The 24607-nt window shown below is 40.9% G+C and overlaps 2 protein-coding genes across 3 annotated transcripts in view; one reads left to right on the top strand and one right to left on the bottom strand.

Moving 5' to 3' along the window:
• The window catches only part of LOC138975618 (uncharacterized), a 5648-nt gene extending 2887 nt beyond the window's left edge, over positions 1-2761 (top strand). For both annotated transcript variants that reach the window (XM_070348349.1, XM_070348348.1), the window contains exons 4-5: positions 1479-1643; positions 1990-2761. In XM_070348349.1, the coding sequence (XP_070204450.1) occupies positions 1479-1643; positions 1990-2159 (335 nt within the window). In that variant the 3' untranslated portion in view covers positions 2160-2761. The remainder of the gene's footprint in view (positions 1-1478; positions 1644-1989) is intronic.
• A 5624-nt stretch (positions 2762-8385) lies between these two features.
• LOC138975617 (zinc finger protein 239-like) lies at positions 8386-21735 on the bottom strand. The gene is made up of 2 exons (XM_070348347.1): positions 21665-21735; positions 8386-16342 (listed from the first exon to the last, which is right to left on the bottom strand). The coding sequence occupies exon 2, from the start codon at positions 16222-16224 to the stop codon at positions 15265-15267; it is 960 nt and encodes a 319-aa protein (XP_070204448.1). The 5' UTR covers positions 16225-16342; positions 21665-21735; the 3' UTR covers positions 8386-15264.
• Between the last annotated feature and the right edge of the window lie 2872 nt (positions 21736-24607).

Raw genomic sequence — 24607 nt, 5'->3', positions numbered from 1 at the left:
GCACTCAAGCCTGATGGGGTCAGAGTTCAGTTTGTCAATCGAAACAGTCTGGTAGCGGTCGGTAAGATAAGAAGAGAACCAAGAAAGAGCTGTGCTATGGATACCAAAGGTGTGCTGAAGGCGTTGAAGGAGGATGTTGTGGTCGACTGTGTCAAAGGCCGCTGATAGATCAAGTAGAGCAACGGCAGAGATTTCAGCTTGGTCAGTGGCAAGGAGGAGATCATTAGTGATTTTGAGAAGGGCAGTTTCGGTGGAGTGGTGAGGACGATAGGCAGATTGAAGCGGAGAGAGAAGATTGTTGCAAAGAAGGTGAGAGTTGAGTTGTTTCAGGACGACTCTTTCAAGGAGTTTGGAAATGAAGGAAAGGTTTGAGACAGGGCGGTAGTTGCTGAGGGTGTTTGGGTCAAGCGATGGTTTCTTCAGTAGAGGTTTGACAATAGCAGTCTTAAAGGAGTTGGGGACAGTGCCTGTTTGCAGTGGAGCCTGGGTGCCCAATATGGACCAGTGAAGCGGCCTTCACGAATCAGTCACTGTAAAAAGCCCCCTATACTTCAAAATAACATGATAAAACTTAGTGTGCAAGTCAGACTAATTCAAATATGCTTTAGATTTAGCTGTCAGTTCGGGTTGATGAGAGCAATATTTGAAGCACACCAGGAAACTGAAGAAGCTTGTCAAAAACAGAGTGAAAATAAGTGAAATTATCAACTTCTCCCCCAAAAAGACTATTTGTTATATTTTTTTTAATTCTCGAGGGCTAGTTATAGGTTATTTTCAGCGAGCTTCTGAATGAATTAATTAAAATTGCCTTTAGCTTTTATTTTCTTCGATTTGTTGAAGGTGGTCCATATTAGGGGACTCACACATACTTTGAGGTTTTGCTATTATTTTTTGTTTGCCGCAGAAACTCGGGGTGAACACTGCTAAAATGTAACAAATACGGTCTTAGGTGTCATATAATTATAGCCATTTTTGTGTGATAAAAGCTTTGGCTGTGAACAGAAACGAGTCCGTTTTAGGCGGCAAATTTAGAGTGAACGCTGCCAAAAGTGAAAAAATGCGAAAAGGCCTAACGGTTTTGAGGTTTGTGTTCCTGCAACTGTTTTGACATGTGCAACTTATCCAGAGAGGGTGACTAAAGCGAATACAATTGTTTTGAGCGCTCTAGCGCCGTTAGTTTGTCAGAACAGGAGGTGCCAGGTCCATATTAGGAGCGGTCCATATTAGGAGCCTTTCCATGAGCATCACCACATATGCGAGCGATCATGCTGAAGTCTCTCTCTCTCTCTCTCTCTCTCTCTCTCTCTCTCCGATTTATATTGTTCATGTCCCCTTCTGACTTTCAAAGTGTTTCCTCCTATTTCATTTTCCGTATTATTCGACACAAGCACATGTATGCCAATGTCTAGGAAATATTGAAGTCATCATTTACCACATCGCAAAGTGCTAAATTGTCTCTCGCGGCTATAATGCAACAGATATAGGTGGCAACTGCAGCAGCGGTCAGATCTGCGACAACTGCGCTGTGACCATCTCAGAGCCCACCCCGGGTGTGGATAGTCTGTGCTGCCAGGACTGCGGCCTGGTGCTACCCTTCCTTCACCGAAATGACCAGGGCTGTCACTGTGTGGGCGACACGCAAGGTGAGGGAGAGAGAGGGGGGACTCGGGAGGGGGGAGAGGAATGGAGGGGTAAGACTGAGGGTGAGGGGGACGGAGGGAGGGATCAGGGAGGGAGGGGGAGAGAGGGAGGGAGGGACAGAGAGAGAAAAAGAAGGAGGGAGAGAAAGAGGGAAGGAGGGAGAGAGAAAGAGAGAGAGACTGAGAGGGAGGGAGGGAGGCCGGGAGAGAGAGAGGTAGGGAGGGAGAGAGAGAGAGAGATAAAGAGAGAGAGAGAGAGAGAGAGAGAGAGACTGACAGAAAGAGAGACAAAGAGAGCTAATGGAGAAAACTTTAAAAAAACCAACTGTGGTCGTGTGTTAATTTGCAGGGCGCGCGCACCAGGCAGCACCGAGGTTTGACCCAGAAAAAGACACTTCGACCACGTCAGAGTTTTATGGGAGTGGGGGCGTAACAACGATGTTCATACCTTTATATCTTTTACTATGCACTGTGACCTTGTCTCTATTGACGATCATCAGCTCATCTCTGGACATATGAGCGTGAATGTTGTGGACATATGACCTTGCATGTTGTGAAGACACGACCTTGGACATCGTAAACAGGTGGCTGAACCGGCTGAACCATGTCTGATATTTGACTTTGAAAGCCATCAACATTTGACCTTGACTGTCATTGACATTTGAAGACACGTGACCTTAAATCTCGTAAGATTGTCCTGGAAATTGGCGAACATACATTACTGAGAAGGCCTTTACATTTGACCGTCCAAGTCGATCATCAGCATTTGACTTTGTACGTTGAGAGACATGTGACCTTAAAACATGCAGGCGTGTAGGTCCTGGGATGTTGATGAACAAGTTATCGCAACGCTGCAAAGACTTGTCCCTGGGTGCAATCGACATCTGACCTTGGATCTGATGAAAGTCAAGGTGTATGTAATATGCTATAATTTGGATTCAGACATTCGAAGCTGATTGAATGTCTTGAATGTCTTCACGGACCCTTGACTCTCAATTGTGTGCACATTTCAAAGTGTGGTAGACACTGGTCTTTGAAATGTTGTGAACACTTTCAATGTCACTGTGTGATCATGTAGTCATAATGTGAATGAAATGTGATAATAAATCGCACACACTGTGTTTATTGCTTGTGTCGTTAGTTACATGCTCATATAAACGAATGATGCTCAAAAATAAAGTAAGCACCAAAAGAAAAGAATAATTAACACAGTAGCGCATGTGGAAAGGTTAAATGCACATGTGATTCTGAATGTGCACTGTTTCCTGCTTCTCTCAACTGTTGGCATGCACAAAGACATACAGACAGAGAGATTTCTCTCTTTCTTACACACAGTACAGACACACATGCAGACAGACAGACAGACAGACAGACAGACAGACAGGCGAGACATGCATGAAAATCTCACACTCAAGCAAGTGAGATTCGACTTTTTATTCCAGTTTAAAAAAAATCACAACATTCAGAAATTCGTCAGAAAATGCACAACACTGTTAAAGTTATTTTTCATGTCATAAAATCAAATCAAAACAATCCAAGTACATAACAATCATTAGAAAAGGCAATCACAAACAGTACATACAGCCATTAGGAGTAAAATCACATCAGTTATTCCACTGTAAAGACAAAAGGGAATTAAACGAGGGTCCACATGAAGTTCTAAATGCTAAGAAGGGTATTTCTTTCTTTCTTTATTTGGTGTTTAACAGCGTTTTCAACCGTTCAAGGTTATATCGCGACGGGGAAAGGGGGGGGGGGGGGGGGTAGAGCCACTTGTTAATTGTTTCTTGTTCACAAAAGCACTAATCAAAAAATTGCTCCAGGGGCTTGCAATGTAGTACAATATATGACCTTACTGGGAGAATAAGAAGGGTCACGTAGAGTTCAAATAAAATTGCTAACAATGTAACATAATAATGTTTTAAACTAATAACTTTGGGGACATCTTTGAAAAAAAGGAAACAAAAAAACTTCTAAATTTAGAAACTATTACCTGGGTAGCCAAATTATAACCAGGCAGCTCTTATATATTTTCAAATTGCTTTATTGATAAGTCAACTTATTTTGTAGAAAAACGTTAGACATATAAAAAGTTGAAAAGTAATTCCCATTGAGGGAGAGAACATGAAAACAAACATGGCAGTATATCAAGTAAAAAGTCTGAACAACACTCAACAGTTATGATAAAACAATCTTCTTCTTCTTCTTCGTCGTTCGCTATAAAACAATCTTCTTCTTTTTCGTCGTTCGCTATAAAACAATCTTCTTCTTCTTCTTTGTCGTTCGCTATAAAACAATCTTCTTCTTCTTCTTCGTCGTTCGCTATAAAACAATCTTCTTCTTCTTCTTCGTCGTTCGCTATAAAACAATCTTCTTCTTCTTCTTCGTCGTTCGCTATAAAACAATCTTCTTCTTCTTCTTTGTCGTTCGCTATAAAACAATCTTCTTCTTCTTCTTCGTCATTCGCTATAAAACAATCTTCTTCTTCGTCGTTCGCTATAAAACAATCTTCTTCTTCTTCCTCGTCGTTCGCTATAAAACAATCTTCTTCTTCTTCTTCGTCGTTCGCTATAAAACAATCTTCTTCTTCTTCTTCGTCGTTCGCTATAAAACAATCTTCTTCTTCTTCGTCGTTCGCTATAAAACAATCTTCTTCTTCTTCTTCGTCGTTCGCTATAAAACAATCTTCTTCTTCTTCTTCGTCGTTCGCTATAAAACAATCTTCTTCTTCTTCTTCGTCGTTCGCTATAAAACAATCTTCTTCTTCTTCGTCGTCGTTCGCTATAAAACAATCTTCTTCTTCGTCATTCGCTATAAAACAATCTTCTTCTTCTTCTTCTTCGTCGTTCGCTATAAAACAATCTCAGTTTCAAACATCACAGTCATAATTAAAAATACAAAATTGATAAATGGACAAATCCAAGTTAAAATATACAAGTAACACCTAGTTCAAAGCCAAAAGAATTAATTCAAACTACATTCAGCCAACATAAAGCCAGATACATATTAATTTTCTTTTGCATTGTACAATTGTAAGCATAGCCAAACACAAACAAAATACAAAACATACATATCACACAAAAGACAATTAACCAAAAACTAAAACAAACACCCAAAGACCTTGAAAATGGCTTTAAACACAGTAAAAAATATATTTTCAAAGACAAACAATACTATATCCAGTACATCCAAAGGGCATTCTGTTTGTTTTTTCTAATTATGTAATTGCATTTCAACCTTGAATACAAATTGAAAAAATCCATTAGTAAATATAATACTTGGAGGTAGCCGAAAAGATTCTTCCTTAACGGGAGACACACACACACACACACACTGCATGCAAAAAAAGGAGGGATCATGCTCAAATAAATACAGGTACTGAACGGGTGATGCGTTTCCCTGGCTCAGGTTCATCTACACAAGGCTACAAGGGAGTGTGAAGAAACTACTTTGCAAGCCAACTTTAAAAAAAAAATTTTTTTAAATTTAACAGTAAACAGAAGAAAAACAACATTGCAATGACTGTTAAGCAGTCGTCTATACAGTGGTACCTGTGATAAAAGGACACCCTTGGGACCCGCCAAAAGTGTCCCTACATTGCAGGTGGCCTGTCATGACAGGTATATACTTAGGTAAAGTTTAACAGAAAAAGGGACAACAACAGGTGTCCTCTCATGGAAGGTGTCCACTCATTGAAGGGGTCTCATGCCGCAGGTACCACTGTACATGTATTTAGAAAGCTTACTTCTATGGCAGTGGTTACTCAAAGACCTTAAAACACTCATACAAGGAGACAACACTTGATATCTATATACGGCTTGTGTGTGTCTGTCTGTCTGTCTTTCTGTCTGTTCGCTATGCACGGCCAAAGTTCTCGATGGATCTGCTTCAAATTTGGTGGGCATATTCAGGTAGACCCCGGACACAACCTGGTCGATGAAAATTTTCAACACGTGCTCTCAGCGCACAGCGCTGAACCGATTTTGGTTTTTATGGTTTTTCTGTACATCCATTCCCAGTAACTCTTCCTTATCTTCTCCAGTGTTTTGCGCGTTTATCTCCCTTCTTTCGTGTGGCGTCAATCACGTAAGGTGCGCCACTCCTTTGCCCGGTACCTGGCAAAGCCGGCGTACGGTGCGCCACTCACCCGGCAAAGCCGGGTATTCGGCTCTACTTTTGACGGGTATCCCAGCAAAGCCGGTACCCGGCGAAGCGGGTAATCATCTAGTATATTATATCACACTTATCCAAGCAAAGCCTGTCAATTAAACTATAATACGAGAATTTATAACGCGCACATATCTCACCACAAGGCGACTCCAGGCGCACTCATACACATTCTTTTGCATTAACAACTCATGCACACTCATATACACTTGCACATAATTACATGAAGATGAAAAGGCAACAACACAAACAGAGACACGGAACTCACAAAGTAAGCATGAAAAATAAAAGAAACTTTCATGGGATTATGCTGAACAAAACAAAGACTTTGCTGTAGACAATGAAAGCATAAGGATTACGTTAGGTGCCATTACACACTTACCCAGCACACAAGAACACAGCAACAGAAAACATCTATGGCAGTTACACCGGTAATCACAATTTCTAATATATGGGTCATTCTCAGAAATGGTGGTACAAAGTGTTACATACAAAGTAAAAAATAAAGTGTCAAGAAATACAAAATAATTGTTTTTACTATGAAGTCTATTGTTTGCTATACATAATAATGCAAAAATTAGACAAAAAGAGTAATTGGTTGCTGAATAAGAGACGTTTTAAAGTGTATTTACGTGATGAATGTTGTAACATGGAAACCAAATTCCAACTTTAAACCACCTAAGCCTTCAATCCTTTGTGCATTTTTTATCAGTTCTGCAGTATTTTTGTGTTCTACCCAACACATTCTAGTTATGAAAGGTAAGGACTTCAACTAATATTGGTAAAAAAATGACATTTGGAACTGACTAAGGTGAATGTCGTAACACAGAAATGAAATGCTTGAACCACTTTCGGTTCCTGTGCGACAGACATGAATCTGCACTGTTTGGCCTTTCTTGCCGGCAAAACCCGTCTGACCCAAAATAACTACACAAAACACAATTCGTCAGAGTTTGCTGTATTTGTTGAAAGTTCCTGTTGCGTTCAGATTACCCATTTTAAGTACTTGATGAATGTCGAACATCGACGATCAGAAGATACGAGAACTTCTTGGCTACTTTGTTGCCGCTAAACTTCGCGCGTTGAGAAACTGTTGCGCTCGATATCTTTCCGACGCTACATTGTCGCCAACCGCGGTGTGTAAGTTTGTGACAAAGCTTTGCAGGCTCGACAATTTAGTAAAAACCATCTTCAGTCGTGACGTAGGTCAGGAAACGACGCCATGCGTTTCAGCAAATGATATGATTCTGGTGTTTTCTGTGAATATTTGGCTGTGATTCAAAGGACTATTTTCTTGTTCAAACTTCCTGCGCGCCAAAGAGCTAAAAATAGCCATGATGTGGCAAAGTCATGGAGCACATTGCTGTCCGATGTTGGGGCGTCGAGTCTGGAAACGATGCGTTACGACATTCAAAATTTTTTGTTCGAAGCCCCTAACTTCAAATTCAGCGTGAGTTTTTGCAAAGATGTGTTGCTACGTCCAATACTGAAGTCCTGACTGTCGATTGCAGTAATTTGTTGGTGTTTGCATGTTTGCATTTAGCCATGAGACTGAACATATTGTTGATCACGAAAGTCGTGTAACGCTTCGGCGATCCGGAAACGGCCGAACTTCGCAATTGAAAAGCACACAAAAACAACACCAACGTATAGAAACCATTTTTATTGACATACAACAATGCTTTAATGTCTCAGGAATAGATTCAGATGACAAAAGTCGTGGTAGAAATAATTTTAATTTACTTTTTCATGATTTCAAATGTGTCACCCCTCTCACTCTCACTGTACCACCATTTCTGAGAATGACCCATATATGACACAACTCAAAGCAAAAAACTGTAACAAAAGCGCATACAAAAACAACAACAACAAACGAAATGACACAGTTTTAAAAAATAGTCATGAAATGAGAACAAATGAACAAACTCACATAATAATACAAACATTATGTCACACAGTATACTTGTTTTTATCACAAAGAACACGCATACATGTTTTTTCAAGTCTAGGGGATATACAATTAACAATACTGTTCAAATAATAGACATTGACAATGGAACAAAAACACAAAAAAACAACAAAAAAACCAACAACAACAATACTGTTGATAGCTAAAGCTAAGTGAACTTAGTAAAGCAACTTTTTAATAAAGCATGATTTTTGAACAAGCAAAAGCTGGCACACTGAATACTGTTTTGTTCGCAAAAGAGAAAAGATGCAGCTTTGTGATCCTCTGGTCAGTTTCAGAAGAGAAACTGACCAAAGCAAAAACACCTCCAGTCAAACAATCATGTCATAAAGTTGAAGTATTATAACCAAACTTTCAAAGTGCCTTCTCTGGATAACCTAACTAATATGCAAGGGGGAAAACATCAAGAAATAATTAATGTGGTCTGTTTCGAAGCAGTTATGCAATTATGGATTGATTATGTGTTGTACACATGCAACAAAGACCACAGTCCAGAATACAATGCTTGAATTAGGAAGGGAAGGGGGGAGGGGAGGGGGGGGTGAGTGAGGCGATTTGCTTACCTGAACATGAAGTGGGGGTGGGGAGGGGCGGAGGTCTCTTAGCTTTTACTGGGGGTAGGGGGGGGGGGTCTCTGCAATCTGCAATAACCGGTCCCGTGCACCACAACAAATACTAGAACTCACACAGGTTAATTTTTTCCTTATATTAAGAACCATTAAAAAGAAAACGGTCGCGAATCAGTAAAAGAAAAAAAACAAGAAACCAACTGATTAAACAGAATTTTTAAATCATAAAATAAGAAAACAAAAAGTTGTAAAATAAATACATTATGTTTCAGTCTCTCTTTGGGCTTTGCTCCGTGATTTTGCAAGTTTCTGCAGGTCTAAGCAGCAAAAAGCATTTAAAATAAAAACACACACACAACGAATAAATGCTAGAAAATCACAACAGTGGAAAGCGTTACAAAAAATGTATAAATATTTATATATATATATATTATATACACATATACTACATATATTGCACTACAGGTTACATAGCTGCAACGATAAGCCGTCCATCACAATAATAATAATGCCATTTAAATGTTTGAAACGACCAAAACCACACACTGTAGAATCACAGACAACAATTAGTATACACTTGTTACTTAGTCAATTCCTGATTCCATTTCTTTATCATAAGAACATTATGATTCTTCAAGTTTGAGAAAAAATCAAACAGATTTCCTTACCTAAACTGAAGACATAAACACTGTTACTTTGTTAAAGTATGCCATCTTTCACATGTATCCAATCAGTCATGTTTACCACCACATATCTGGCTAGGCTTTCACATGGGACAAGTTCATCCTTCCACTTTAACATTTTCTTTTTTTATTTTAAATTTCATTACTTTATTGTCCCTCTGCTAAAACGAATTGGGTTGCTTCCTCCCAGTGAAAGTCTAGCAGCAACAGAATGGCGCTACCCAGGTGTGTGTGTGTTTATAGTCTTGAGTCGAGCGTTTGAAAATGCCTGAGCCTGAAGGCGGGCGTAACTTACACTTCTTGGTATCAGTCTGCCTTAGAGATGAGGACGACAGTTGGCAAGATGGCCAGAATAGCGCGCTGCATTTTCCTGCATAGAACTAATAAACTGCCGCGACGGTGCGGCCTGAGCTAAACATTGGCGGGCACTGCTCACAGCCCGGCACACGGCACTGTAAATATTCCCCGTCCCTTCACCTCTCTCGCCTCCATCCGCCCTACCCTTGGTCTCATGCCTGTTTAGGTGTGGTCTGAGCCGCCTGCGCTTCAGGCACACAGTGTCTTTTATTTGCTGCTGTGGTGAGACAGGGGAGTGACATGGAAGCGGTCTCTAAGTCCGCACAAAAAGTTGACCCATGTCCATCTCAGCCTTGATCAGCTGATCCCAAATCCAGTGCGCTACCAACTGAGCACAGTCCAACTGGTAGCTTAGTTGGTGCGGCACTGGACCTGGGATCCGCGGGTTACAGGTTTGAATCCGCCCCGGGCAGACATGGGTCAACTTTATATGGAGACTCAGAGACGGTATTCTATGTCCCACCCCCATGTCACCTGACTGTGGCACAAAAAAGACCTCGGTCAATCTGCTATAAGTGGAGGTGGGGTGATTCCACCTAAAAACACCCACAGACCATGGAAGAGAAGCGACCCATATTTCCATGCGATGGGGCGATAAAGTAATGAAAATGACATATGAAAATGAAAAAAACTAAGCCCAGGAAGATCTGTGGTATGCAAGACGGATGATACCTTTAAGAAACACACAGAAAACAGCAAAATCTTCAGTGTACTTTTCACAATCTATGCTCTTGTAAAAACAGTGAGGCAGAGTATCCATCATGTACAGCCAATTGGCTCGCTTGGAACTTCCAAGGAAAGAATTAAAAGTTCATGATATGCAGAATATCACACTGTTTGAGGTAAAAACAACAGATCTACGCATGCTTGGGAACTGCAAATTTGTTCACTGTAACCGAATTGTCACGTGCTATAGAGATAATAACAAGTAACTTCCACTGTACTTTCGCCTATACACGCAGTTCTCCCTGACATCACGGTTATTCCTCTTCTATACTTCTTAATACAGATCTTTTTGAAAAGTAATTATCAAGTAAACTGCTGTATTAAACAGAAAATGCTTCAACACTTCTAGCACCACAGCATCATCATGGATTGACAAAAGCAGGTAAAATATCAGAAGGTGGAAGGAACAAAACGAAACAGAACAGTCTTGGAAACAAGGAGTTGCAATCATCTTGTGATCATTCCTTTCAAATTTTCTTTTCAATTTTAAAATTCATGTAATTTATTAAGCATGTAAATGTATAAAGGTGCCATTATAGCAATACAGTGAGAGTGAGATTTTTTCAGGCAAAAGTGCCTGGTACCACCAAAGTCGCTTTTACAGTAACTGAATTTTAGTAGAACAGATCTACAATAATGCAAGAAATGTTTCAAAGTCAGCTTCAATATTCTATACTTCCCATGTAAACCATTGTAGAAACTGTCAAAGATCAGTCCATGCTTCGGCGGGGATGTAGCTCAGTCGGTAGCGCGCTGGATTTGTATCCAGTTGGCCGCTGTCAGCGTGAGTTCGTCCCCACGTTCGGCGAGAGATTTTTTTCTCAGAGTCAACTTTGTGTGCAGACTCTCCTCGGTGTCCGAACACCCCCGTGTGTACACGCAAGCACAAGACCAAGTGCGCACAAAAAAGATCCTGTAATCCATGTCAGAGTTCGGTGGGTTATAGAAACACGAAAATACCCAGCATGCTTCCTCCGAAAACGGCGTATGGCTGCCTAAATGGCGGGGTAAAAAACGGTCATACACGTAAAATTCCACTCGTGCAAAAAACACGAGTGTACGTGGGAGTTTCAGCCCACGAACGCAGAAGAAGTCCATGCTTCCACTAAAACAAACAATGGCTGCTTTCTATGGGTGGGGAATTTTTGCTGAATTAACGTTGCAGATTGCATGACACTGGTAAATTAGTTACAAAAAGGCATCAGCCCAAAAATGTCCATTCTGCACAGTCAACAGCCCCATCACATGGTCCATTCCTTGTGATGGCTTGCGTGCCTCAGTAACCCGGAGAGCTATGCCAGCGGGAGCTTAAGCTCCTGGTAGGGTCACCCATGCTGGACAGGTCGAAGGATAAAGGTCAGAGAAATTTGGACCACCTCGTTCAGAGGTTTGCGTAGGGCCAACACCCCTGCCTAGAAAAAAACACACGTTTCAGAAGCATTGACGACGTATCAAAATCAACCTGACCTGGGAGATGAAGGTCCTTCACAAAGAAGGTTTATGACGCAGTGCAGTGAAAGCCGAAGTTCGGTCAACAGCCAAGCCATACATTTTCTGTGTGTTCCTCGCTGGAAGGATCCCAAGTAACAGCCTGGACAAATCTATGGTAACTTACAAGATGCTTTACATGGGAAACAATCTTTCCCAAAAAATCTCACAACATAAAATGCGCATCCAATTGGAATTTTGTTTTCACAAGAGGTAAGCTACACACAGGCAGCAATTACTCTCTTGTACTTTCAAATCCAGTGCCAACTTCTGAGATTCACAAAGATAGAGGTGATTCAAAACACATTTGGTTTAGGCCACACACAAAAAATAGTCTGTTTACGGTATCCCGACCAACCCTATTTTTTCGCAAAAAAAAAAAGTTGGGAAAAAAAATAAAAAATAAAAATTAACAAGAAGGGCAAAGCCCATACGACTCACATGCTTTACACATTTTTCCTACCAAAATACATGTGACCTTGACCCAAGGTCAAGGTCATCCAAGGTCATGCAACACAAAGCTGTTAATTCAAGACATAGGAAGTACAATGGTGCTTATTGGCTCTTTCTACGGACGACTCGGGTGAGTACATAGACTCACTTTTGCTTCGCATGTGAGTCAAAAAAAGGTCTGTTTTGTTTTTGGCAAAATAACTTAAAATATGGTTTTTTGGGGAAAAAAAATCCCAACTTACCGACCCTATTTTTTTTGCCTATGTTACCGTAAACATACTTTTGTTGTTGTTGTGGCCTTACCTGATTACAAGAAAAAATATGCCAGCAAGTCTATTTGAAGACTAAAGTCTTCCAGAAGATATGAGAGGACAATACATTTATTTAGCAAACCAAAAAGTATGAGAACATTTAAGACTGAATGAACGTACTTGGGCATGAATGAATTCTACCCGTTCATAACTTAACTTCTATATATATATACGACTAGTGTCTGTGTGTCTGTCTGTCTGTGCGCGATGCGCGGCCAAAGTTCTCGATGGATCTGCTTCAAATTTGGTGGGCTTATTCAGAGAGACCCCGGACACAACCTCATCGATGAGATATTTCAACACGTGCTCTCAGCGCGCAGCGCTGAACCGATTTTGGTTCCACCTGAGCTACCCGGGCCCCCATACCGACACACCAAAGCCGCTAGACCACATCACAACGCCAAAGTTCTCGGTGGATCTTTTTCAAATTTGGACACCGTATTCAGCTACACCCCGGACACAACCTCATCGACTGAGATATTTCAACACGTGCTTTCAGCGCGCAGCGCTGAACCGATTTTGGTTTTTCTGTTCATTTCACCATTACAAGTAACTCTTCCTTATCTTCTCCAGTGTTTTGCGTTTATCTCCCTTCCTTCGTGTGGCTTCAATCCATATTCCCGTTACTGACTACGTTACTATTTTTAGAATGTCACTGCGCTGTCCAGAACGCTTCCCTTGCACCCGTAAGTTGTTCTTACTGTCAAAGTGAAAAGGTCGAATCAATTTATAGCCACGCGAAAAATACACTGTCACCTATCTCTATATATTTATAGATATAGATATACATATATATATATACGGTTTCTCTGTGTGTGTGTGTGTTTGTGTGTGTGTGTGGGCAACACCTGTGGATTGTAGAGTTCTGTTTGTGATGTGGTCTGGCGGCATTGGTGTGTGTCTATATATGTTCAGGCCTTCCTTCCAGAAGCCATAACAGCTATTCTCAATCCCGTTTGAGTGGATTTCGGCTTCAAATATGATTGTGGTGTTTCGGCACTCGGTTACATTTGGCGTCGTCGACAGCGATGGGACTCGACATGAGATATTTCAACACGTGCTCTCAGCGTGCAGCGCTGAACCGATTTGGGTTTTTCTCTTTATCTTCACCAGTGTTTTCAGCGTTTATCTCCCTTCCTTCGTGTGGCGTCAATCCATATTCCCGTTACTACATTACTATTTTTAGAATGTCACTGCGCTGTCCAGAACGCTTCCCTTGCACCCGGAAGTTGTTCTTACTGTCAAAGTGAAAAGGTCGAATCAATTTATAGCCACGCGAAAAATACACTGTCACCTATCTCTATATATTTATAGATATAGATATACATATATATATACGGCTTCTCTGTGTGTGTGTGTATTTGTGTGTGTGTGTGGGCAACACCTGTGGATTGTAGAGTTCTGTTTGTGATGTGGTCTGGCGGCATTGGTGTGTGACTGAATATTCAGGCCTTCCTTCCAGAAGCCATAACAGTTATTCTCAATCCCGTTTGAGTGGATTTCGGCTTCAAATATGATTGTGGTGTTTCGGCACTCGGTTACATTTGGCCACGCTGTCTGTCTCTGTCTCGCGATTCACCCCGGCGAAGCCGGGTATTCATCTAGTTAACAATATAATATGCACGGACACAGATTTCACTGACACATGAAGTTCCAGAAAATAAATGAACTTCTAAAATAAACTTATGCTGTCTCCCTTATATCATGTCAGAGCGTCATACATACATGTATGCTATGTATTACTTTACACACACATAAATATTTTGTCGCTGAGATTACCTTTCAAAGCAGAAATAAAAGCTGAGATTATGTACCATTCCTGTGTGTATATCAATATGAACTGCCAAGTACTATTTGTCCCAGAAAAATCACCGTTCCACTTTGTTTGTCTCTTATATCTTGTTCGTAAAGATCAATATATGTAGATCAAGGTCCTCCTGATCCTTTAATTTTTATGATTGAGCATAAAATGTTTTCTTGATACAAGAAAAAAATCAATCATACATTTGAGTCGCTTCTTTGATGCAATCCTCTATCCTCTCTCCAATATTAAAATTACGAGAAGAAAATTTTTCCAAACTGGATGACAGGCCTTGCTTTTATTGAAAATAAAGACTAGAAGTCAAGCATTAGTACTTAACATTAATTTGCGAAACCTTCACTTCAGTCTTTGATAAAACAGATAAAACAGTTTTGTTGAGAATCTTTTTCTGGGGTTCTGACAGCATAATGTGATTGATCAAGCATAAACATCATTCAACAGTTTACAATTTACAGTGGAACCCCCCTTTTAAGACCCCCCAATTTAAGACTCCCTCCTTTTTTAAGACCTTGTTTTCTCAGATTTATGGAGGTCTTAAAAGGGGGGTTCCACTGTACTACAATCAAAAATAACAAAGCCATGAAGGTACATGTACATGCATGACACTACACACACAAAATGTAAGACAGATTGAGTTTCCCACCTGCACAATCTTTCATAACAATAACAAGCAGATGTTTACACCTTATCACTCTGCTGCAAATAAAGCACTACAATTCAATGAGCTTCCTGTGAGCTCATTAATTTAAAACAAAAAAGCTTAACAATCTATATGTGAGCAAACTTTTGTCTTGGTCTTCAGCCGACCAATTAGCAAAGGTGCGTAGCTCTGCCACAGTCATAAAGGAGAAGAAAATTTTTCTTCAAATAAAAGTTGAGCGTCTCCTTTTTACCCCATTCAGAGGTTTCATTTAATTAAACAAAGCTTCAAAATCGAAACACAAAACATTCACTCAGAAAATGATTTTCCTATTTGCACTAACATCAAATCTGTAAACAGAAACGTCAGTTACACTTTTTACAGTAATCGATAAGAAAAAAGAGGTACACCAACAGCTTCATCCCCGTTTCTTTCTCCCCTAGTCTTTGGCACGTACTCGCTTGGGAAGCTTGACAACTCTGTGATTGTACTTCAGACACTCGTCACGCTTGAGTGGTTTGAGAACCTCGTGGATACGACGGCAGTGTTTGTTGAGACTCTCAAGATGCTTGAACTCGTGGCCACACTGCGTGCACGCAAACATTTTCACATGTGAATGGGTAATCATGTGACGGTTGAGCGAGTCGCTGCGGGAAAACCCTTTGCCGCACTCTGAACACACATGTGGTCGCTCGCCCGTGTGAACGCGGCGGTGGTTGTTGTAGTTGCCGATGTCGGAGAACTCCTTGCCACAGTCACCGCACGTGTAAGGTTTGAACCCGGAGTGGATTCGCTGGTGACGGTGATACCCCCCGCTCCACGAGAAGCTCTTCCCACACACCTCACAACAGTACGGCTTGATGCCGCTGTGGAACCGCATGTGTGCCTCGTAGTTAACGCTCAGTGCAAACGTCTTATCGCACTTGACACACTTGAAACTCTTGTCACCGTGGCGTTTGAGGTGAGAGGTGAGGTTAGAGCCGTGCAAGAAACCTTTCCCACAGACAGGACAATTGTGCGGCAGTTCCTCAGACTCCTTCCCACCCTTCCTCACCGTCTTTTTCTTTTTCTTCTTGGGTGGAGATTTCACCTCTTCGCCATCAGATGAATTCCTGTAGAAAAGTTTTGCGGGGCTGGTGTCGGCTGAATCGGAAACGCAAGGGCTGCTGCAGTCCTGAGACAGCTCAAGACCACATTCGCCAAACAACGGCAAGTTAGCGAATGGGCATTCAGAGGAGCTCGGAGAAAGCTCTTTGCACAGATCTCCGGCATGCTGACTGCAGCTGCCGTCCGGGTCTCCGCTCTCCAGCAGAGCTTTCTCCGTGGTGATGTCCAGCATTAGGCCGAGGCTTAGGCTGTCAGACTCGGAGATGTCAACATCCGACTCCGCAAACTCCATGCTTTCTTGAGATGGTGTGAACGTTCAGTATGTCTGCAGAGTGTACAGAGGTATGAGCGTGATCAAAGTGTCCAGGCTGAGTTTGTCAGAATCACAGCTTTCCCCCAGACAGGAAGTTCTGCAACAGAAAAGGAAATATAAATAAGACAATATTTTTCAGTTGTTCGCCAAATGTTACTTCATTCTTGAGAGCACGCCTGTAAGCTATATATTCAATGAGCATGTTGTACTCTAATGCTGTGATATATATGTATACAGCATTGAGTTTCGCAAATTATTTGAATGAACCAAAAGCAAACTAGCTAAAAAAAACAATGGTGTACACATGAATTAATAAATACACATGGACTGACTTTTTGGGAGGTGGCACGGCAGCCTCTGTTTATCAATAAACATTTTCCAAACAGCTCAGCTCTAGTTCTGCTTTGTTACTGCTCATTTCTCTGATCCTTTAGCAATGTCAGCATGTTCTCCTTTTGTTGCCCCCTAGCCTCAACAACAACAACAACAACAACAACAACAACAACAACAACAACAACAACAACAACAACAACAACAACAACATCATCTTTATATACGCAGTGGCTATACTGTTATGCCTCTTAAACTATGTCATCCGGCTCAGCCATTCAATGGTTATGCCATTTGAGGGTGAGAAGGCTAGATCTACACTATCATTATCAAAGGTTATATCATCGAAAAGTGATTCTGTGATTTTACTGTGAGGCCCTGTACCTATCTCAAAATAAAGACTTTTTGAGATCAGTAGTAACGCCCCACGCATTGGCGTTAGAATGTGTCTTGGCCATTTATTTATTTATTTATTAAGGAGATTTCTATAGCGCATAACTAACAGCACTATGCGCTTTACAATATCACTAAGTATAAGCACACGAAACATACTCTGATTAAATAGAACTTAGCTTAGCAAGACATACTAAGAACACTAAACATTTGAGTTCATACAATAACAGAGAATTAAATTAAATACTGGACAAGCGATTTAAATAAGCTTAAGGCCTACACCAACTGCAATGGGCTATTTCAAATACAAAAGTTTAGTTAACTATAAAAGGCAGTGCATAAAACTCCATAATCCTAAGAGGGTCGAACAAATAAGAAACATAAGACTATTTTACTATAAATTAATTACTTCATAAAAAAATAATAAACATGGAATACAAAGCTGTAATTGTTCACAACAAATTTAAAAAGATTTTCATGCCATATTGCACAACACATTTTGACACACACGCGCACATACACACTTATACACACACACACACACACACACACACACACACACATGCACACACACAGTAAATTCAACAAATATTTAAATACATAAAAAGAATTAAGTAAGCGTTTAAAACATATTTTACAAACAACAGTAGTACGTATATATAGTGTTAAATATATGTGAGACTACCCAATACAAAATATTTAACTAGTGAGTTTATTAAAATGCTAGCAGATATAAAGATAATCATATCATGAGGCAGGCGTGTGCTTTAGGTATTGTAAGCAGACTTGAAAAGGGTTTTAAGGGTCTTTTTGAAAGTAGAAGAGGTTTCACAGTGACGGATGTGGTGGGGAAGTTGATTCCAGAGAGTGGGAGCGGAAAAGGAGAAAGAACGGTCGCCAGTGGTTTTGGTTTTGGTGCGTGGGATGGAAAATATTCTGCTGTCAGTGGATGAGCGAAGCTGTCTGGATGGAGTGTAAGGATGCAAGAGTTCAGAAAGATAGACAGGAAAGTGAGGATCAGTGAAAGAGTTGAAGCAGATGTTGGCGGTCTTGTCTATGATGCGGAAAGATATATAGGAAGCTAGTGGAGTTGTTGCATGAGTGGTTGTATGTGGTCGTGTTTCTTTGCCCTGAAGATGAGTCTAGCTGCTGTGTTTTGGACTTTCTGAAGTTTGTCTGTGAGGTGCTGGGGAATGCCTGTGAGTAGAGCGTTGCAGTAGTCAAATTTGGAGAGAATGAGAGAGCAGACAAGAGTTTTGGTGGCGTCAAAGGAAAGAAGATGTCTAATGCTGCTAATTTTTCTGATCTCAGTGTATGCGGATCTGCACATGTTTGTGATGTGCTTGTCCATGGAGAGGGTGTCTGTGAAGGTCACTCCAAGGTTTCTAGCAGAGGATGAGAGTTTGATGTCAGAGTTGCCTACAGAGATAGAAGAAGGAACGGAAGGAGGGAAAGGCTTGTTTTTAGGGTGGATGAGTAGGACTTCGGTTTTGTCGTCGTTTAGTTTTAGTTTGTTGCAGGTCATCCAGCGCTTGACGTCGTCAACACAGTCCTGCACTAGGCGGATGATGGAATCGAGCTGATCCGGGGGGCAAGAGCCCCGGAGTTGTGTGTCATCTGCAAAGGTTTACTTTCTTTACTTTATTTGGTGTTTAACGTCGTTTTCAACCATTCAAGGTTATATCACGACGGGGAAAGGGGGGAGATGGGATAGAGCCACTTGTCAATTGTTTCTTGTTCACAAAAGCACCAATCAAAACCCGCTCCAGGGGCTTGCAACGTAGTACAAAATAATACCTTACTGGGAGAATGCAAGTTTCCAGTACAAAGGACTTAACATTTCTTACATACTGCTTGACTAAAATCTTTACAAAAGTTGACTATATTCTATACAAGAAACACTTAACAAGGGTAAAAGGAGAAACAGAATCCGTTAGTCGCCTCTTACGACATGCTGGGGAGCATCGGGTAAATTCTTCCCCCTAACCCGCGGGGGGTATCTGCAAAGGTTTGACTGGAAACCGAGTGGTGGCTGATGAGAGCTGATAGAGGTTTGGTGTAGAGGATGAAAAGGACTGGCCCGAGGACAGATCCTTGAGGAACTCCTAGTGAAAGGGTGGAAGTTTTGGAAGTGTGGTTGCCTGCTGAGACTGTCTGTCTGTTCTGTCCGAGAGATAGGTTTGAAACCAGGTGAGTGCTGTGCCGGAAAGTCCGAAAGAGAGATGGAGGCGGTCAAGAAGGATCTGATGGTCTATTGTGTCAAAAGCTGCTGAGAGGTCAAGTAGGGTGAGAATGGAGAGATTACCACCATCCATCGCGCGCAGGAGGTCATTCATGACACGAACAAGCGTTGTCTCGGTGCTGTAACCTGCTCGGTAGGCGGACTGTGTGGTAGGAAAGAGGTTGTGAGAGTGAAGATAGTCAGAGAGTTGAGAAAGAACAAGTTTTTCAGTGATCTTGGAGAGGAAGGAGTTGTTGCCCCTGCCCCACCTCTTAACCACATAAGCATGAATTGAATTAATTAATATGTGCCCTCCACTTTTGTGCATGTTATTTATGTGCACAATCTCTGGCAGAAAACAAGGATGGTTAAAACGGAAAGTACATGTATGTACTTTGAAAACGCCAGTAAATTATGATGTGTGTTAGGCCAACAACAAAAAAAAGTCTGTTTACGGTATCCCGACCGACCCTATTTTTTCGCGCGACCCTAGACTTTTCTTGGGCATTTGGGGGAGGGGGAAAAAAAAAATCTGGTTTTTTTGCAAAATAACTTAAAAATATGGTTTTGATAAAAAAAAAAAAAAAAAAAAAAATCCCTACCTACCGACCCTTTTTTTTTTTTGCTCACGTAAGTGTAGCCTATGCGATGCTAACTTTTGTCTGTCTGTGCGTGCGTATGTATGTATATGTATGTATGTCTGTGGTAGAAACTTTAACATTTGACTGAACACCGAAATACTAATTTTACCTGGTTATTATCTAAGCAACAGCTTCAAAATATTGAAGCAATGATCAACATTTCATCGGCACGTATGTAGGTAAAGTGTGTGTCCAAAGAAAACGGGTGGTGGGGGGTTTTGGGGGGGTAAAAACAGGTGACTGGTTTGTGTCGTGTGTGGTACGTAGACCAGGTCAGGGGTCAAGGTTAGGTCAGATCGCGTGAAGGATTGTGGTATAGATACAGTTATCACCGAGCTGCAGTTCGCCGATTCGGAGAAGACGATTTCACATTGTTCGGTTTCGTAGCTCCAGAAAAATAGATAAAGAAGATACCAAAGGAGATTTCCTACAGGTTAATCTGCACAGCGTGTTTCCCTGTGTCTGCGCGAGGAAGCGCTGTCGAAAGCGCAGTGTCGATCTGGCCATCTGGCAGTCGTGTCCCCGTAAGTACAGTAGGCTACAGACAGACAGATCTAGATCTAGTGTCTCGCACTCTTGCACCGTGTCACCTATGCTTACCGTGTGTGTGTATGTGTGACGGAGTGATTGAGTTTGTGTTACTGTTTGTCGATTTCTTACGTGAGCCTTGAAGGCTTCGCCTCTTGTTTGCCTATGTTACCGTAAACAGACTATTTTTTTTTTGTTGGCCTTATTAGTGATAGATATAGTTTAACGTATCGAAAGTTTGTCGTTGGCAAAACAACTTGTATGTAAAAGAGAAATTATATCCACTCTCTGGCGCTTGATTTGGACAGTGCATATTATTATTAATCTTTTCTGAACTACAATAAGTCTTCTCAAACACAGAATTAAGTACCATTAAGTGTCCTATCTCTGAAAACTCAGAATGAAATTAGACGGGGTCAACAAAGAAAAGTGGCATCACCTTAGCGTACATTTGTAGTAATCTTTCAAGAAGAGTATGACTATAAATTATAATATCAATTCCAATTTATACTAATTACTACTCTTAGAAGAAAAGCAACGTCATTCTCTGTAGGCACAAAGAGAGCGGAACTTTACTGGTGAACTTCAGCGACAACAAAATACGGGTAATGTTGAAATTTAGTGTGTTAAATTCATAGCTCGTAATTCAGAGGCTTAAATGCATTTAAGCCTCCAAATTTGTAGTACCTGCACTTGTAATCATAACAAGTCATTTTAGATCCCTTTGAAGTCACAGGATGAACTCCGATGAACTGTACGAATGCATTTCGTTTACATGCGTCAAAGAAGGAAAATTTATCTGTATTGGTGGACAGGGAAGGCAACTCTATCGTGTAAATGATGTCCCTTAGTTGACAACGTACGCCATTATAGCCGCACTTTCGTCGATACAACAACCAAATTAATTAATTATGCTTAAGTTTGGAGCTCAACCCTTCAATTAATTGCATGACAAATGTTCTTTGGCTTGAGAAGTTGATTACAGGGACTTGTAAAAAGTTGTATACAAAACTAGTAAAGAATGCCACTGGATTCTGAGCTATGAATTTAACACACTAAAGTTCAAGATTACCAAAATACGAAAATCGGTACTAAAATACCAGTACTCAGGACAGAATTAAGTCAGGATTTTACAAGAAATCATGTTTAGAATATATTCATATTGACTGCACGGTCCTGGCTTTTCTGCAAAATTCAACACGAACACTTGCACTCGGCTAAACCACAACGTTGTACAGCTCAGGAATTATAGTTACAGCAACTATTCCAGATGTATGCATAATAACTAAAGTTTCTCAGTACTTACCAACAGCATAGTAACATAATTCTGCCTGCATAATATTTTCCAAAGCTCATCAGGGTGCAGTCGACATAGATTTTCTATTTCCAACCGGAAACCAAAGACCTTAAACGCCTTTGACCGTGACCTTCGCCAAGGTGTGTCCTTTGGGGCCCTCTGTGGGATACAAGAAAACAACACAACATAAAAACAACACAGAACATTACGTTGTGATGTGTATTGATAAGATATAGACGGGAAAATGCTTAGAATATTAACACAAATAAGTCAAAACTTCAAACAACGTTTTTCCCTCGTACCAAGAGTATCAAATTTTGATTTATCTCTTGTACTGTGAACTTGTCTGGACCTCACCAGTCGAAACTACTCCAAAATCCTGAGAAATGTTTGTTTCCGGTTGAAGACCGCATGGCTGACACCCTGCCAAACAGTTATTGTTTTTGTCTCAAGGCAAAACTTGCTGAACTGGTACGTCAGACAGAAGAAGCTAACTCGCCCCATCCCTCAAAGTTTAGAAGAGGGAGTAATGGAGGATCTGTACCACATTTTGCAGTCCGATCCCAAGTCTACCCGCGAACAGCTAAAACAGAATTTCAAGCGGTTGGCACTGCAGCACCATCCAGATAAAAATCAGTGCACAGACGGATCGTTTTTTGTCAAGCTAAACAACGCCTGGGAAATTCTTGGCAACGAAGAGATGAGACACGAATACGATGTGAGATGGAGGGAACGATGTACGGTCCAAGACTTGCCCATTCAAGAAGAAGTGGAATTTTCAGAGTTTTACGCAGAAGACTGCGAAGGAGAAGAAGTGTACAAGTATCCATGCAGATGTGGAGGTGATTTTACTGTGACCGAAACTGACGCAAAGCTTAGATTTGACATCATTTGTTGTGAAACGTGTTCATTGACTATCAAAGTTCTTTATTGTGACTTAAGTTATGATAAACACAGTACTAATAGTGTGAACAGTACACTTCGGACTGATCCGGCAACATGATTTAATTATATGTTCACTATTATTCACCAACTTGCATTGACTGACAGAGTATAATTTATTTAAATTTTCTCTTCTAAATGGAAAATTTGGCTCTGTGTGGGTGGGTGAGTGTGGTTTGTGCATGTGACTACATCAGTACATGTGTGTATGTGTGTGACAAGAAGAAAAAAAGCAACATCAATATCCTGTATCTATAGATCTGTGTGCATGGATTACATACAGGATAGTATAGCTCATGCAATGTTTTTTTCTCTCTATCCATGCCATGAAATTAGAGATATAAATACCATCTGAAGTTGACCCCTTGTACTTGTTTTGTTTGCTCTTTTGTTTGGTTAGTTGGTTTGGTTAATCACAGACCTGTGTGTGTGCCGTGTGTTGACAAAACCAAGTCGTTCCTGGTCATTTTTTTTCAAAAATGACTTTTTTCTTCATCAAAAGGTATAGGTCGAGCAAGAGAGAGGGCGCATCTTTTGTGCAAATTTTGATTTTTATTATGCTTGGATTGGGAGATATGCACAAGAATCCACAACATAAAATTTTGTTCAACTTTAATTTAAGTACATGAATGTTAATTATGGCAAAACCCAGCAAGGAGTGACAAGACCAAGTAAAGTTGAACCAGCTGCCATGGCGACCACCTGTCATTGTCAATAACGACCACCTGCCCATAACGCCCAGCCAAAAGGACCCCCAACGCTTTTCACTATATAATTCACCTTTTCATAGCGACCACCTGTCTAACGCGACCCCGGGCAGTCAGTTTCAGTCCCAAATGAGGGTTTCAACCTATCATAGACGACCATCCACTTCTCTGTGAAGGTTTAAGCTGCTTAAGGGCAGAATACACCGGCGCAGTTTCAGCGGCAGAGATGACGCACTGCATATTATTGATGCTGCGATAGGGATTATGACGAGTACTTGGCCTGTTTTCCTTTCACGCAACGTGTAGCGGACTGGGATAATCTGCAGTGCGTCGTCTGTCCTGCTGAATTTGCATAGGTGAGCGCCGGGCCTAACGGTACGGGCAGTCACTTCTGAGTGCACTAAGGGCCGATGATACTCGGAAGCCATCTGTACTGGGTATTGAAAAGAATAGTGTTATGAGAAGTAAGGACCCACTGCAGATTTATCATCAACACAATCTCAATGTCCTTGATGCAGTCATCCTTTCGTCTTCGATTATTGTGGCCAAGAATCTGTTAAGGAGTCTAAAAAGTGTCAACATTTTAATATTTTTTTAAACCTCCTTAATTTTACATGAATAAACATCTCGGTACTCCTGTCCTTCTATTTCAGCCTTTGATTTCCAGTCAAGTGTCCGATTTGTCAAATATTTGCAAATAAAGCACACATGATTGTTACATTTACACACATGGTTTGTAATAATTGTTCTTTATCTAGTTATCTCTGTAATTTAATCGAGATAATCATAACTTTAAAGAAATTTACTCCAACAGAAAAAGTTGATTTTTGAGTCACTTGAGAAAAAGTGACTCTATGTAATCGGTCAGTGTTAGTCTGTCCGGCCGGCCGGCCGGCCGTCCGGCCGGCCGTCCGTAGACACCACCTTAACGTTGGACTTTTCTCGGAAACTATCAAAGCGATCGGGCTCATATTTTGTTTAGTCGTGACCTCCAATAACCTCTACACTTTAACGATGGTTTCGTTGACCTTTGACCTTTTTCAAGGTCACAGGTCAGCGTCAAAGGAAAAATTAGACATTTTAGATCTTTGACAAACTTTTCTCGGAAACTATCAAAGCGATCGGGCTCATATTTTGTTTAGTCGTGACCTCCAATGACCTCTACACTTTAACGATGGTTTCGTTGACCTTTGACCTTTTTCAAGGTCACAGGTCAGCGTCAAAGGAAAAATTAGACATTTTATATCTTTGACAAAGTTCATCGGATGTGATTGAAACTTTGTAGGATTATTCTTTACATCAA

Source organism: Littorina saxatilis, linkage group LG9, assembly GCF_037325665.1.
Source record: "Littorina saxatilis isolate snail1 linkage group LG9, US_GU_Lsax_2.0, whole genome shotgun sequence".
Taxonomy (NCBI): Eukaryota; Metazoa; Mollusca; class Gastropoda; order Littorinimorpha; family Littorinidae; genus Littorina; species Littorina saxatilis.
This window is presented reverse-complemented; position numbering and strand designations above follow the sequence as displayed.

Coding starts and splice junctions, on each gene's coding strand:
- LOC138975617 (XM_070348347.1), bottom strand. CDS start 16,224: ATGGAGTTTGCGGAGTCGGATGTTGACATCTCCGAGTCTGACAGCCTA.